General features: G+C 43.2%; 1 protein-coding gene across 1 annotated transcript in view; it reads left to right on the forward strand.

Annotated features, from left to right (window-relative positions):
* Positions 1-15,286, forward strand: part of ALK (ALK receptor tyrosine kinase) — a 320,140-nt gene that overhangs the window by 82,500 nt on the left and 222,354 nt on the right. Inside the window, exons 2-3 of the mRNA XM_062605735.1 lie at positions 668-787; positions 12,993-13,157. Coding sequence (XP_062461719.1) covers positions 668-787; positions 12,993-13,157 — 285 coding nt within the window. The remainder of the gene's footprint in view (positions 1-667; positions 788-12,992; positions 13,158-15,286) is intronic.

Genomic DNA, 15,286 nt, shown 5'->3' on the forward strand with positions numbered 1-15,286 from the left:
TTGTGAGACCTCACCTGGAGTATTGTGTGCAGTTCTGGTGTCCTCAACATAAAGAGGACATGGAACTGTTGGAACAAGTCCAGAGAAGGGCCACGGGGATGGTCAGGGGACTGGAGCACCTCCCGTGTGAAGACAGGCTGAGGAAGTTGGGGCTGTTCAGCCTGGAGAAGAGAAGGCTGCGTGGAGACCTCATAGCAGCCTTCCAGTATCTGAAGGGGGCCTATAGGGATGCTGGAGAGGGACTCTTCATTGGGGACTGTAGTGATAGGACAAGGGGTAATGGGTTAAAACTTAAACAGGGGAAGTTTAGATTGGATATAAGGAGGAAATTCTTTCCTGTTAGGGTGGTGAGGCACTGGAATGGATTGCCCAGGGAGGTTGTGAATGCTCCATCCCTGGCAGTGTTCAAGACCAGGCTGGACGAGACCTTGGGTGAGATGGTTTAGTGTGAGGTGTCCCTGTCCACAGCAGAGGGGGTTGGAACTAGATGACCTTAAGGTCCCTTCCAACCCTAATTATTCTATGATTCTATGATTCTATATCGGTGCATGTTGCATATGGTCTATAAAGCTGTTTAAGATCTTTGCACTTGATGTGTAGCATATAAACAGCTATGTCATACGTAATGTTTGGTTTTGATTTTAGTTTTGTTTTTTTTTAACGAAAGGTCTGAGCCCTTCGGATCTCCCAGCAAGTAGCCCACCTCTTCCTCCTGGTTACTCTGCTTGGAACTTGACCTGGGTCATGAGAGATACATCCCCTTTCTTCTCCCATAGAGGACGACACAGTGAGTAGCATTTATATGTTAACCTCCAGAGGCTGTAACTGCCTGTGGATATTGGTATACTACTGGAGCAAAACAACACAAGTCACAAGATGCATGATAAAATATCTGTTCTGTCAGCCCCCGAGGGTACTAATAAGCCCTATTGCCCTTTACCAGGTGTCACTGGGGTCTTCCCCACCCTGCCCGCAGGCCCAGGAGTCCCATTTCGGCACAACCCGACAAGGCGTTGGCCATCACTGTCTCTACAGAGGTACCTGATGGCCTGGGCTGCCAAAGCCTGCCCTGCTCCCTCAAAAACAAGGGTCCAGACTGTAATATTTGAGGGGTGTGTTGGAATCCAGTGTTACTATAAAGAGAGATGTGTACCAAAGTGACTTTTTCTTGCCATCTCCTTTTGTAACTCCTATCCCTTCCAAAATACGGGAATCTGTTTTCATCTCTTCTCTGGTATGACCTATTTACTGACTATCCATAGCCATTCCACTGTGAAATACGATGGTCGCAGTTAGGACTGGACTGCATAAGGCAATATCATGCAATCCAGAAAGTGCCTGAAGTAGGATATATCTACTATATATCTACTACCAGTCTCTATGAGGGGAGATAAGGTGCTGAGAGGCTAATAAGATTTACTCACCCCAAGCCTGTAATTATCTGCTTGAGGGAAAAGTTTGACCTTACCTATATGAAGGAGTCCCATATTTCTTCAAATTTATGTTGCAGCCTTTTATGTGCGCAATATATATTCTTTCCATTGGCATACAATATCTGCTTCTAGCTGTTGTATCTGCTTGAATGATGAGGACACACCAGTTTCGTTTTGGAAGGGACAGTAGTACAATCCTTTTTTCCTCACTTGTTTTTCCTCAGAAGTTGCAAGACTCATTTTTAATTTAGCCTAAACTCTTTCAGTTTCTCAGTAGTACTATACTAAAGGAAGCCTTTGTTCCTAAAACCTAAAAGCATTGATTCCATCTGACAGCATCACATGGAGATAAATGTACTGCATCTAAGCAGAAATGATTTATTATGATTTTAGCTGGTTGCACAAGACCAAATTCTACCATATCCCAACCATCTGTTTTGCAAGGAAATGCAGGATTTTGATGAGGTGTTACACAAAATACTATCTTCACTCAGGACAGGTCTAAACTGATTTATCCTTCAGTAGGTGTAATTCAGGGCAGATGCCTTGAAACTACTGGAGAATCTTGAAGAGGGACAGCAGTAATTTAGGTTTTTTCTAGCTTTGCACTTTAACATTTCCAAAAGTTGGCAGAATTTCCTTCAAATTAAAGGGGTAGCAGTGGCCTAAGAGGACAAGTCTTAAAACACCTATTCTTTATTCCTCTGCATTCCTGCAGCTTATATCCACCTGAATGCTTATTAGTAAACTTCTCAGGGATCTAGATTCCTGTCCAGAACTGCTATGAGCACGACAGGGATGGACAGTGCCTTTCAGCAGCTGATTACTGGCTCTGGACCTAAGCAGCCCTGTGAAAGTCATGCAGGGGCTCAGTAGAGCAAAGCAGAAGACAAAGTTAGACCATGCAAGCTGTAGGCGAGTAACCTTGTCCCAGGACTACCCCTGCCTTCTGATTGAGTGGTTAATCCAAAATCACACAATAAAGCATTAGCAGAAATAAAACCCAGCAGTCCTTCACTACTGTGTGAACAAAAACACTACTAAATGTTTTCCCCTTCTGCCAGAAGTTTACCTCACTGCTCCGTGTGTGACTGTGATTGCAGAGCCCTCAATAAAACTTCTGTCAAAACTCTGTTTGCCTAATCATCTGAAGGGACCCATCTCATTAACTGGCTGACACTGCTGAAGTGGGGCAGTATTAGGTGTCTTAATTACTTTTCCCCTATGTTCTGCTGTTGGAGAAATGTCTTTGATTGAAAGGCTGAGTAAATTGATGTGGAGAGTCCCTCTTCCTTTGCCAGACTAAGTTTTCTGCTCCTTCGCTCAGAATGAAAAGTTCTGACAGACTGCCTTTAGTAGTTCTGGCAGGAACAGTGCTTCATCAGACATTTGAAACTATATGCAGCAATCCCAGAAGATAATCACTGGCACAACAGGATACTTGAGAGTGATGCATTCATAAGACTTTTCTTCTATTTTGTCTAGAGGTTTCTAGATCTGTCTCTATCCAAGCATTGATTAATCATCTACCATCTCAAAGATGCAAAATCCATATGCCTTTCAGAAAAAAGAAGTCTTAAAAAGCCACATGAAGTCAAAATTATCTGGGAATTTAGCCTGCAGGGCAGGAGGAGTCTTTACATCTCCCTATTTTTGTGTTTTCTTTTGTTCTCTTTGAAGTACACTCAGACTATTTCCTGTTGTCGTGGTTTAAAACCAGGCAGAGGGCTCGTTCACTCACTCTCTCCTTTCTTTCCCTCCCCCTACTCCTGGAGGGATGGAGAGGAGAATCAAAAAGAATGCAACTCCCACGGGTTGAGATAAGAACAGTTTAGTAACTAAGGTATAACACAAATCACTACTGCTACCACCAATAATAATAATGATAAAGGAAATAACAAGGGAAGAGAATACATCATCTCACCACCAGCCAACTGATAACTCGCCCCCCCCAGCCCGACCAAGCACCAACTGATACCTCCTCCAACCCTGCAGACTCCCAGCCCTTCCGGCTAACTCCCAGTTACATCCTGGGCATGACGTGCTGTGGTATGGAATACCTCTTTGGTCAGTTTGGGTCAGGTGTCCTGTCTCTGCTTCCTCCCAGGTTCCCCTCCTCCCTGGCAGAGCATGAGGCTCATAAAGTCCTTGGCCAGACCAAAACATCATTGTTATCAGCTCTGTTCCCGAGCTGAAAGTCAAAACACTGCACTGCACCAGCTACCAAGGAGAAAAATGACTGCTACTGCTGAACCCAGGACACCTGTCTCGAAACAAACTTTTAATGCACTCTGCATATGTGGACTTACAGTAGCGTATTAATCTCCCATTTGCAGCACTGATGGAACTCTGTCCTGGGGCTTACATGATTAACCGCACCCAGCCACATATTTCATTTCTTGTCCTGGTTGATTGAATATTAATTTTCTCTTCTATATAGGTATTGTATAAGAAATCAATTGTCCACTGCATGAAATCCATTAAGCTTCTGTAACAGAGGTTCCAGATCACAGGTGCCCCTTAAGGCCTGGAAGCTTTCATGCAGTTAATGTACCCATCTCTGTCCCATCCTCTACTTTCCTCTAGGCCAACCAACAACCCTGAACCGGGAACATGATCCCAGCAGGGTATGGCAGCAACTGCAGGAGGTGCTACCAGTTGGAAAAAAACCCAAATGCAATTCAGCCCATCTAAATTCTGTTTTTAAAGAAGAACATGTTTCATGAGAACAACAGGCATAAGGCTTGCCATATTGGGCCATTTGGGAAATAGGAGATGCCTTTTCCTTTTTAACTGTTCTTGTGCCACTATTCTGAACTAGCTTTATGCAAAATACAGAAGTACCTCTCTCAGGCTGTTTAGGAAAGTTTAGAAAGTTTAGGAAATAGTGGTGTTTTGGATACCAGAGTTAACTGGGAATAAAACTCCAGGGAAAACTGCAGATACGGCTACAAAATGACTGGCGTGGTTAAAAATGTCTACAAAATGTGAGCTCAGCAGAGAAGGAGTACCTTTAACAGTGCATAATTATTCACAGTTTTGATTTAATAGGTACTAAAAGCATAATCCAAAGTATGGCCTCTATTAACAATTTATTAATAATTTTACTCAGCTCTATGTCTTCAGAAAACTCGTTTGACAGGGCTGTTGGGTTTGATTATATTTTTTACACTTTCTAATAGAATGTTATCTTTGATGAGTTCATGATTTCCTGAATTGGGTTTGCTAAAAAATAATAATTAGAATGTGTTGGAGTAATTTTACTGTGGAATAATTTGGGTTCATTCTTGCTGCATATTTGATGTTCACTGGCAAGGCAGCTGCTCAGCAAGGTGTCAGATTATTAGTTTTTTTCCCTGGTAGGCTGTGTGTAACTTGCTGAATTCAAGTACTCGTGTGCATGCATTCAAAATACCATTTCATTCATGTAAGTTGGATACCAGATAGACACTGCTGACATGAAACTCAGTGGGTTTGAACATCAAACAAAAGGGAAAAGAAAGAGGGCACCAGCCAGATGAATTTGTACTACAGTTAGGTTCCCATGACTACTTGTTTTATAAATCTACAATAAATCATACTAATACTGACATCTTCAGAATGATGAAGCTATCACGATACTTGGTTCAGCATGGCAATAGTGAGATGTATAATCGTTACAGCAAGTTTCTGTTTGGAAGATAAGATAAAGTTAGGAGAGCAATGAGGAGAATAGCACTATGTCACAGAGGAATAATTAATCAGTGCTTTCTTAGTAACGATGTTGCAAAAATGATGTACTGCCTTAATTCAAACCCATCCTTTCTGCAATCTTAGAAGTACTCTCACATAGTTTTGGAAAGAATATTATGAATATAATGGGGCAAGACTTCAATTAACAGCAGTTATTCACAACAGAATTGCTCCATATAAAATAGCAGATGCTGTGACACAATATACATAGGCAAGAATTCTTGTTTAACAGTTAGATGGTATTTTTGCCATGTGCAATGGTGCTGAAATTCAGGGGATGGAAAAATCACAGGAAAAGCAGCATCTGCCTAGCTAAACTGAAGGCTGTACTAAGCAAGAAAGAAGTAAAAATCATATTAGGGAGAAATTTTTACTTTCTTTCAAGTTATTCTTCTCCTTATATCCACTTTCTTCCACAGATAATATGCCAATGACAGCTGAACGTTTTTTCAATAATAAAATAACATCCAGTAAGACAACAAATTACTTTTCTCCCTGTCTCTCAAGTATTCATTTTCTCTAGAGATCTCTCAGACTTCACGCAAGAGGCCCCTTGTATGAGTTGTCAAAACATGACAGTTCATCCAACCACTGTTTTGTGCCAACTGGAGCATGTTTTCTAACAATCTCTGTTAGTCAATGTTAATCTCTGTTAGTCTTTTGGCCAGGACTGGCATTAGGAATGCTCTTTCATTTACTGTTTTTGCTGCATGCATGGGAGACTTGGTGGACAAATATTTCTTGTGTGGAGGATGAGCCCTGTCACTTCTTAGAGCAGGAGGCATGAAGATGAGAGTTATTGCTGGTTGCTCTCCCAACACCCCCTCCTCACACCTCTCTTTGTAGCTGTCTTGAAAGAGTGTGCTTATAATTGATTGATAAAGGAGTCCTGGCCATCTTCTTTGTAGCTTGATTTCTACTGAACAAAGCAGCTGTCAAAGATTTTGGTGATTCAGTCCCTGGTGCACACTGAGGAGCTGGGTAGATATAAAGTATATGCTGTCACCTCACAGATTCTCTTAACACATAAATGAATGGTTGCATTATGGTCGTTCTCTCGAAGTGGCACATCCAGCTGTGGCTCACTCCCCAGAGGATTAATTTAAACCCTTGTGGCACGGGGACAGCCCTGCGCTTAGTATCGAGGCCTGAGCGCTCTTCCCGGGGGTGATTCCTGCTGCAGTGATGCCTCCTCTGGGGTACTGCTCCTCTAAACCATTTTTATTTCCCAGTGCACTCTAACAGCCCCTTCCAAGGGAAACCCAGGCTGGGCCTGTTCAGCCTGGAGAAGAGAAGGCTCAGGGGGGAATTAATCCATATTTGAAGGGAGGGTGTTGAGGATGGGGCCTGACTCCTCTCGCTGGAGCCAGGCAATGGGATAAGAGGTAACGGGTGTAACCTAGAACACAGGAAGTTCCACCGGAACGTGAGGAAGCACTGCTTTACCGTGAGGGCGACCGAGCATCGGAAGGGGTTCTGGAGTCTCCTTCCCCGGAGATCCTCAAGAGCAGCGCGGCCACAATCGTAACTGTTGTGTGTTAAGCGATCCCGTTTGAGCAGGGAGGTTGCACTAAATGATTCCAGCGGGCCCTTCCAGCCTCGGCCATCCTGCGGTCCCCCCGACCGCCGCGTTAAAACCCCTCAGCCCCACAGCGAGCTCTGAGGGAGGAGCCCTGGAGGCGTGCACCTGTGAGGGGGCGGCCGGCCCGCCTCTTGCCGGCCTGCGCTTCCCAGCCCGGGGGTGACCCCAGTCCCGCTGGAGCTGAAGGGTTCCAGGAAGCGAGGAGGTAGGGAAGAGGCTCTGGGCAGCGGTAGCAGGTACAGGACAGGGCGCTACCTTGAAGGGGCTTTTAGGCAAACGGGACCTTCCGGGGGTCCGCCTTCACCTGTGAGCCCCGCCGGCACATCTCCATAGCCTGGCTGGCCGAAAGGGTGTGTTCCCATCTCCCAGAGGAGGGCTTGGCTGCCTCACCCCGTTCGGGGGGTTTGGCCGGGGCTCTGCGCTTCCCCTCGCCTCCCCTGCCCTGCAGGGTCACGAAGTGGTCGCTGAGGCGGCGGGAGGGGAGGAGGCTCATGGCGCCGTGAGAGAACGGCGGCTCCCGTCAAGTAACTGGAGGCCGGGTGAGTGTACACGGAGCCTGCTGGTGAGGAGGAAGGGTGCAGAGCAGTAAGGTAACATGTGCTCAGTAGCTGTAAATTAAAAGCTGGACACAGCCTGTGTTTCCAGGCAGCCAGAGGGGTTTGTGTGCGGCCCGGCTGCTCTCCTCGGTGCCTCACTTGCAGGTGGCTGAGGTGCATCAGGCAGGATGGACCCCAAAGCCATGGGACACCTCAGTGCCTCCCCAGTTCTTTGCCTGCTCTATCATGCCATGCTGCTGCTCTCATGTTTGTCACCTCCCAAAGCAGCACCCCAAACACCAGGCAGTTATGTCTGTGCAGGTATTTGCTGGGGTAGTAAGGCCTGGGGTGCCTGGCAGGGATATGTGTGTCACACTATCCCTTAGTGCTGGATAATGGAAGAAAGTAGATGGAAATGTCTCTTCAGGCTTGCTTTTGCTGCAGGAACAAGGCAGTTAAACCTTGCAGTTGTTTTTCCTTTTTGATTTTCATGACCGTTGACACCTTTGCCCTTTCCCCTTGGGATTTTGGTGTTTTTTTTTTTCTGTGGGGTTCATTTTTGGTGCCCTTTCATCCTGTGCTGGATTTGCGCATTTTAAATTGCTGCTACATGTTGAGCTGCATGGAGGAAAGGTGGCACTAGGGATGTATTTGCAGAGGGTTTCACCTTGTCTTTGTGGGTGCAGTGCTCACTTCCAAGGGTCTGGCCTGTATTTGGTGTCCTCCTGGGTATTGAGCAGGCTGGTAAAATGACAGGCAGGGAGCACAGTTTCCTATTTATGCTCTATTGTCACAGAGAAATACTTATCACTGCAGGTATCCATGTATCGTCACCCCACATGTACCCCTGTACTGGTGGGCAGAAGTTCAGAAGGGCCTGATGAGGCAATTGAAACACTTAGATTGAATGCGCTATGCCCTTCTCTGCCCAGAGAGAATGGGGAAGGCTTTAGAAACTGGCTCTGTCCCTAGGATTAATAACTGGAAAATCAATTTGTCATTTCCCTGTCATAAATTAAAAGCTTATAGGCCTTATAACATGAGTATAATAGAGGTTAGTGTGTATTGATGGAGGTCTCAAAGCTCACTCAGCAGAGCACATCTCTACTGTACAATTTAAATTATGTCTTCTCCACAATGAATATCTGTCAATATTTGTATGAAAAAAGGGCATCCTGTGCAAGAATATCTTACACTGCTGCTGCGATTGCTGCCACTGAAGGAGGTGTGTGCTTGAGGGAGGTTGTGGTCCTGTTCTGATTTGTGTAAGTGACCTCTATATTGTGCATTTGTGTCTCCAGACGTTGTACAAATTAGTCATGTTTAAGCTGATGAGCTGCCAGTTAGGAGGTCTCTAAGATGGTTGTTCTGGGAACAGAGAACCTGTACTTGCTCCCTTGTCTGTTGCAGTGAGGTTAAGAAAGATACCACACCAGGGTGACCAGCTGAGAGTAATGGAGGAGGAGTGACTTGTACAAGTTGGTAGACGAGGAGTGCAAACGACCCTTTTAAGTCAGCCACATATAGAGTTAGAAAGGATCGGTCTAAGAGTAAACTACCTGCTGGTGAGATTCTTGCGGTTGAAAGCAGATGTGGTTTAAAACAAACCTAGTTTTTTGTCAGGCTGCTGAAGAAAGGATAATCAGAATAGTTTCTTAACAAGAACAGGGTTTTTATAGCTCTTTTTAAGTTTGATTATTTTTGTTCCGAATAAGGCATCTTTCTGTGATGTGTGGTTACACAAATGATCTGAGAGGATCCAAAGAGGGGATGATCCATAATCTGATCCTGCAGCAATGTTAAAGCAGATTACTGTGTTGTGGTGTATTATTTATACTACTGTTTTAAGTAATTTGTTTATTAGGAAACTCTAATCAGTTTAATTGAAACAGATGGAGTTGCCAGATATTTCAGTTGTTTGTGCACAAATTATTGCTGTTAGACATGTTGATTAAAAAGAAATAAAGTGAAGCACTCACAAGACTGTACTGTCATCAGACATGCACAGATCCCACTGTCTTTTTGATCAGATAGTAGCTTAATTAAATTTCCAGTCTATGCTTGGTTTCCTGTATCTTCATACGTACTGGAAACTGAAATGATTGATTTCTACAGCCTTTCTTAAACTGGTGTTTATATTAATTTGATTATAAGCATCACTTTTGTTTCCTCCTTAAAGGTGTGATGATGAAAAAATAGATTTCTAATAAATAAGCTGTTCTGTCTCTCTAGAGTCCAGTAGTTGCAAGGGCTAAAGATTGTTGGACAAGGAGTTGGGTTTTTTTTTTTTTTGCAATGTATTTAAAAACAGACTTTGCAATATACTGACACTTAAATTCCTTATATAGAGGAATTAAGCCTTTCAGATCTATAACGTCAATACAGTTGTGGCATAAATGCATATGCTGGATATAAATCTCTGTGACAGCTCTTTAAAGAAACCCACCAGAAATCACAACTTTCTTCCCTTCCCCTCCCTTTTACTGACAGGGCACACTATTGAAGTCTTAAAGCTTTGTATCTAGTCAGTTTATATTGGTAGTAGGTGTAAAAAACAATCACGAAAAGTTTTGTTAGATGTAATTACCTTTCTTGCAGTGTTTGCTGTTTTTCAGGTAATGCAGAATGGCTTTTATTCAGCTTCCAAAGGCACATGGCTGCCTCTTTATGTGCTTAGCTGGGCAAGGACAAAGTAAAGTGGGTGTTGCATTTAAACATTTAAGACGAAGGTAAAAAAGGAAGGCAAAAGACCTTTTTGGTGTGGTTTTTTGTTTTTTTTATACAAAGGTATAAAAAAGTGGCAGGTGCTTTATGGCTTCAATTCTAATATTGTATAGGTTCTGAATTTGCAAGTCTGGTTTATATGGTCTTGTAGCAGCCACCACACGAAGAGCAGCTTATCACTGAAAAAAATGTATGTATTCCATATAATTTTTTTTTTATAAAGTATGTTACATTGTCAGTAGGGAAGGACATTGTGAAAGAAGGAAAGCCTGAGGGTGGAAGTTAACATTAGGCTTGGAAGACTGGATGCTGTTTGCAGAGATTTTGCTGGGTTGCATCAGATAGCATTTCTTTGTCATCCTTTCTTTGTACTGAATAGGATAATAGCATTGAAATAGCCTGATGCGAGACTAATTTAAATAAGAGTTCATGAAGATACGTGCAGATATGGATGTGGAGGCACTATCAACTTCTGTTAAAGATGCAAGTATGTTTTCATTAAATCACAGACACTTTCAGATGTATGGGCCACACAGTCTCCTCCTCTTTCAAGGATTAACCTGTTGTAAAGGCCATTCAGCTTGACCACAACAGGCATGTTGGATCATGTCCACTTCTCTGTAGGCTATTCATTGCAAGGGAAGGAAATGGTATTGCTACTTGCCTTTTTCTTTTACTTTCTCCCCTTCAGGCAGAGGCTTTAGTTGTCTGCAGGGGTCATAATGCTAAATGTGGCGGCTGTTATTTAATCACATATCCCAATTAAGTTGTCCCAGTTGTAGGTCAAAGGCCTGCTGCGTTAAGGGCTCCACGACTGATAGCTCTCTTTTGACTAGGAGGTTCTGGAAAGTGAGACTGAATGGGGGAGCTGAGCTGGCTATTGAATGCTTGTAGGCACTGTAATCAGGCTGTCAGGGTGAAGGAGGAAAATGAGAGTGCCTTGTGGATATCCCCCTGCTTGGGGGCAAGAGGGTAAGGGAACACAAAGGCTTCTGTTCCCAGCAGCTGGATGGGAGAGGAGTGGAAGCAAGCAGCAAATGCTGGAAAGCTCATGAAAATACAAGGCTGATGGGTAGAGAAGCCCATGAAGAATTAAGTAGTTGATTTGAAATGACTGCTCTTGCCACGTGTTGATCTTGGCCTGGGCCTTCGCTTCTGTTGTCCTTGTGTGAGCTGTATTTCACAGAATCATAGAATGGTTAGGGTTGGAAAGGACCTTAAGATCATCTAGTTAGTGCCCTAAAGCACATGCTACTCAAGGTGTTCCCCATAACTAAACTATGCAGTAATGATGTTGTATCTTCTGCAATTGAGAGTTTGGTTGTTCTTTTGTCCGTTTAGGCTTTGACACGAAGTTTAAGAGACTCTTAACACTTTATAGGGTAAAAAAAAAAAAAAAAGTGTGGTTTCTTTTTCTTTTTTTTTTTAAAAGATTATCTGAGGGACTAGAAATAAGTGGTCTAAGGTTTTTATGATACTGCAGTAGAAAACTGTATAGAATGGCTATACTCACTGTTCCCTGCTGCCTAAATTAAAGTGTGCTTCATGTATCGTGAAATTTATATTGATAACATAGAGGCCTGGAGAGGGTATTTTCAAATTTAAGGAAATATGTAGAATCCTTATTACTGCTTGTGCTTGTGGTGTATATGGATTCCTTGCAGTACATGGTTTCCATTGTGTTGTGAAGCATTCAAAATGCTGAGTGAATGATAAAGCACCTGATTAAGAAAATCAAATATAAATTGGAAAAATAGACTCTGCTCTTTCCAGCTTGCTTTTAGAAAGGCAAATTAGCTGGGAAAATCATAGTGGGAGGGCAACAGTATTAACCTTCAGATTAGCAAATGTTATCTCACCAGGAGAATAGGCTGAACTACATAAATCTGTGCACACTAAGAAGAAATCGGATGCTTAATAGAGAATGTAATTGAAGTTTAAAAAAAAATCAGTTAATTCCACTAATGTCAATTCAGATTAGTTGTTCCACTTGGATGCCTACTGCAGGACAGTAGAAAATCCCAAGGAAGAGCTGGATTTTTTTGCTGGGCTTTTTCAAATGGATATAGCCTTTTCATAAACATTGAGATAGTTCCGAAATAGTTGCCTTCTGTTACTGAATATTGTTGTTGAGTGCTGACTTTGGTGACAAAAGCAAATGTATACTGGACATTCCAGAAAATTTAGCAATCCTGCCAATTACAAGTAAAATCCGTGCAGGTTATCACTGCATGTTGTGTTAAGCGACTTGAGTTACAGTGCGATAGTAAATTGGACACTGAGAAGTGAATCATAGCAGCACCAGCAGGGTAATTGGTTTCTGAAAGAGAAACATCTCAAAAAGAAAGGTCTGTGTTGGACACAGATGCTGCCTGTGCCTTCTGGAGGCTGAACCTTTGCAGCAGCAGATCAAGCTTCTGCTGCTTCTGCTGGCTTGGTGAAGCATTTCAAACCCCAGGGGTCAGAAGCTTGCCTCACAGGGTCCAGTCCCTATGGCTACCAGCATGTCCCATATGCCCAGGATTCATAACTTGCTTTGCAGAGTCCTGTGCTCACTCAGATGGAACATGCTGTGAAGCATGTTAGTAGTCTTTGCACTATAATGGTTCTGGTAGAATCTGAACCAGCATCCCCAAGGAGATTGGCTTTCTGTGTCATTTTATCAACAAAGCTATTTCCCTTTCAGTCTAGATGATGCCTTTCCCCGCTTCAGCCTGTACTGCCCTTTTAATCTATCCTGAAGGGGAACTGCTGCCTCTTGGGCCTTCCTCTTGATTTGCTGCTACCTCCATAACAAACCTCTCTCTGCAGTCCATTTCAGATATGCTATTGCCTGTCCGTTTACGGGCTTCCTCCATTTCTTCCTACCTCATTATGGAGAAAAACTTGCTGAAGTATAAAATGAGTATGTATACACATCTTCAAGCACAGAGGAAGCTGGTTTTGATTAACTCGATACGTTCTATGTCGGTTTTCTTTTTCCAGTATTTGACTGCAATTTTGAATCTCCTTGTGAGCTGGAATACTCCCTTACCTCAGAAGATCAGGAAACCTCCAACCAAGCCTGGCTCAGACTCAGTGCAGAGGAAATCTCACAGCTAAACATCCTGGATGGGCCGGAGAGAGATCACTCTGAGAATACACCTAAAGGTGAGTACAACTATGTAATGCCTTCAGTGTAGTGGTTAATTTTTAAAACAAAACGCCCTCACTCCACCCTCAAAAAAATCCCTAACAAAAAAATCACAAACCACAAAACCTCACCCAAACAAACATGTCCTCCTAAAATACACAAGACAGCTATAATCGTTCTTTCACTGCAGCAGACAATGAATGCACAAGCGGTGTGAAAAACAAAGGGGGTTGTTCTGCACACAAAATACCTGGTTTTGTCTAAAAGCAATCTGCATCATATATATGGGAAACAAAATACCAGATACAGTATTGTGGAAAATCTGAATCAGCAGACTCATGCTATGGATAGTGTTTGGTGAAGAATAGTACTATGGTGCCTGAAGGTCATTCCGTGTTTGGAAGAGATGATAGGTCCTGTTTACTGCTTACTAATATGCAGACCATTGTAGGCAATATCCTTTTGTCCAGGGATTAGGTTTTCTGTTTGGTAAGGAAACAAAAAATGAATTTTTCGCTAAGAAGAAAAAAGTTCCTGTCTCTCAAGAGACCTTGAAAAGAGTGGAGTGAACAGACTTTGCTCCTACCTTGGGAGAAAATTTGGGTTGTTGGAATTATTTTTCCTGCTCATGATCATATCTGTGAATAGTAGCGTATTTATTAAGATTACAAGTTCTAAAAAGATTTTTAGGTGCATTTGTGCTCTGCTAAACCCAGGAAAGCACAAAAATTCTTAACATCCTTCCTGCTGTTAGTGGTACCTGCTTGAAACTTCTCCTCATAAGGGTCAGGTGGTGGTGATGACAATGGAGCTACAAAATGGAAGCAGGGGAATTAGGGCTACAAGCTTTATCCCAGCAAACAAGGAGATATAGGGAAGGCCAGCAAAGATTATCAGGGATATGGAAGTTTCTGTACTAGGAAGAACTAAACAGACAAAGATTCTCTGTGATGGTAGAACTTCTATAAAAATGCGCATTGAAGAGCAGTGCGAAGCAGCTGTGAAGTTAATGGGTGCTGGTATAGAACAAGCAGGAGGAGGTATTTTTTTATGTAGTACCTGAATAAATGTCCTCAACATGAAAAAGGACATGGAACTGTTGGAACAAGTTCAGAGAAGGGCCATGAGGATGATCAGGGGACTGGAGCACCTCCTGTATGAAGATAGGCTGAGAAGGCCTGGAGAAGAGAAGGCTGCATGGAGACCTCACAGCAGCCTTCCAAGTATCTGAAGGGGGGTTATAGGGATTCTGGGGAGGGACTCTTCATTAGGGACTGTAGTGACAGGACAAGGGGTAACGGGTTAAAACTTAAACAGGGGAAGTTTAGATTGGATATAAAGAGGAAGTTCTTTCCTGTTAGGGTGGTGAGGCACTGGAATAGGTTGCCCAGGGAGGCTGTGAATGCTCCGTCCCTGGCAGTGTTCAAGACCAGGTTGGACGAAGCCTTGGGTGATATGTTTTAGTGTGAGGTGTCCCTGCCCATGGCAGGAGGGTTGGAACTAGATGACCTTAAGGTCCTTTCCAACCCTAACGATTCTATGATTCTATGATAAATGGTGGTAATAAGATGCGTGCCTGAATGAATGTTATGGAGGCCAAGAGTACGCATAAGGTTAAAGAAAGATTGGATGAATTCTTGCAGAATGCATTGATCACTGGTTCTGTAATGCAGTTGTCTGTTTACAGTCCTGATTCACGAAGTCTCTTCTGTAGTAAGCTGCAAGTGGAAGGGTCCTTTTCTTAGTACCAAGTGTCAAAGATGGCGTTTGACTTTTCAAACCTGAAGTCTGACTGCTTGTAAGAATTCTTATGGTCACACAGTTACTGGGGAAAAGTTTTGGTGATGCTACATTCATATTCTTTAATTCTGTTTTCTCATTCATATCAATAGTAGAATCACTGACTAGTTTGGGTTGGAAAGGACCTTAAGACCATCCAGTTCCAATCCCTGCCACAGGCAGGGACACCTTCCACTACAGCAGGTTGCTCCAAGCCCCGTCCAACCTGACACTGAGCACTGCCAGGGATGGGGCATTCAGAACTTCTTTGAGCAGCTTGTTCCAGTGCATCACCACCCTCTCAGTAAAGAACAACTTCCTTACATCTAACCTGAATCTCCCCTGTGTAAATCTGAACCAATTACCC

This window comes from Pezoporus occidentalis, unplaced genomic scaffold (genome assembly GCF_034315485.1).
Source record: "Pezoporus occidentalis ecotype Australia unplaced genomic scaffold, CSIRO_AGI_Poc_V1 ctg93, whole genome shotgun sequence".
Classification (NCBI taxonomy): Eukaryota; Metazoa; Chordata; class Aves; order Psittaciformes; family Psittacidae; genus Pezoporus; species Pezoporus occidentalis.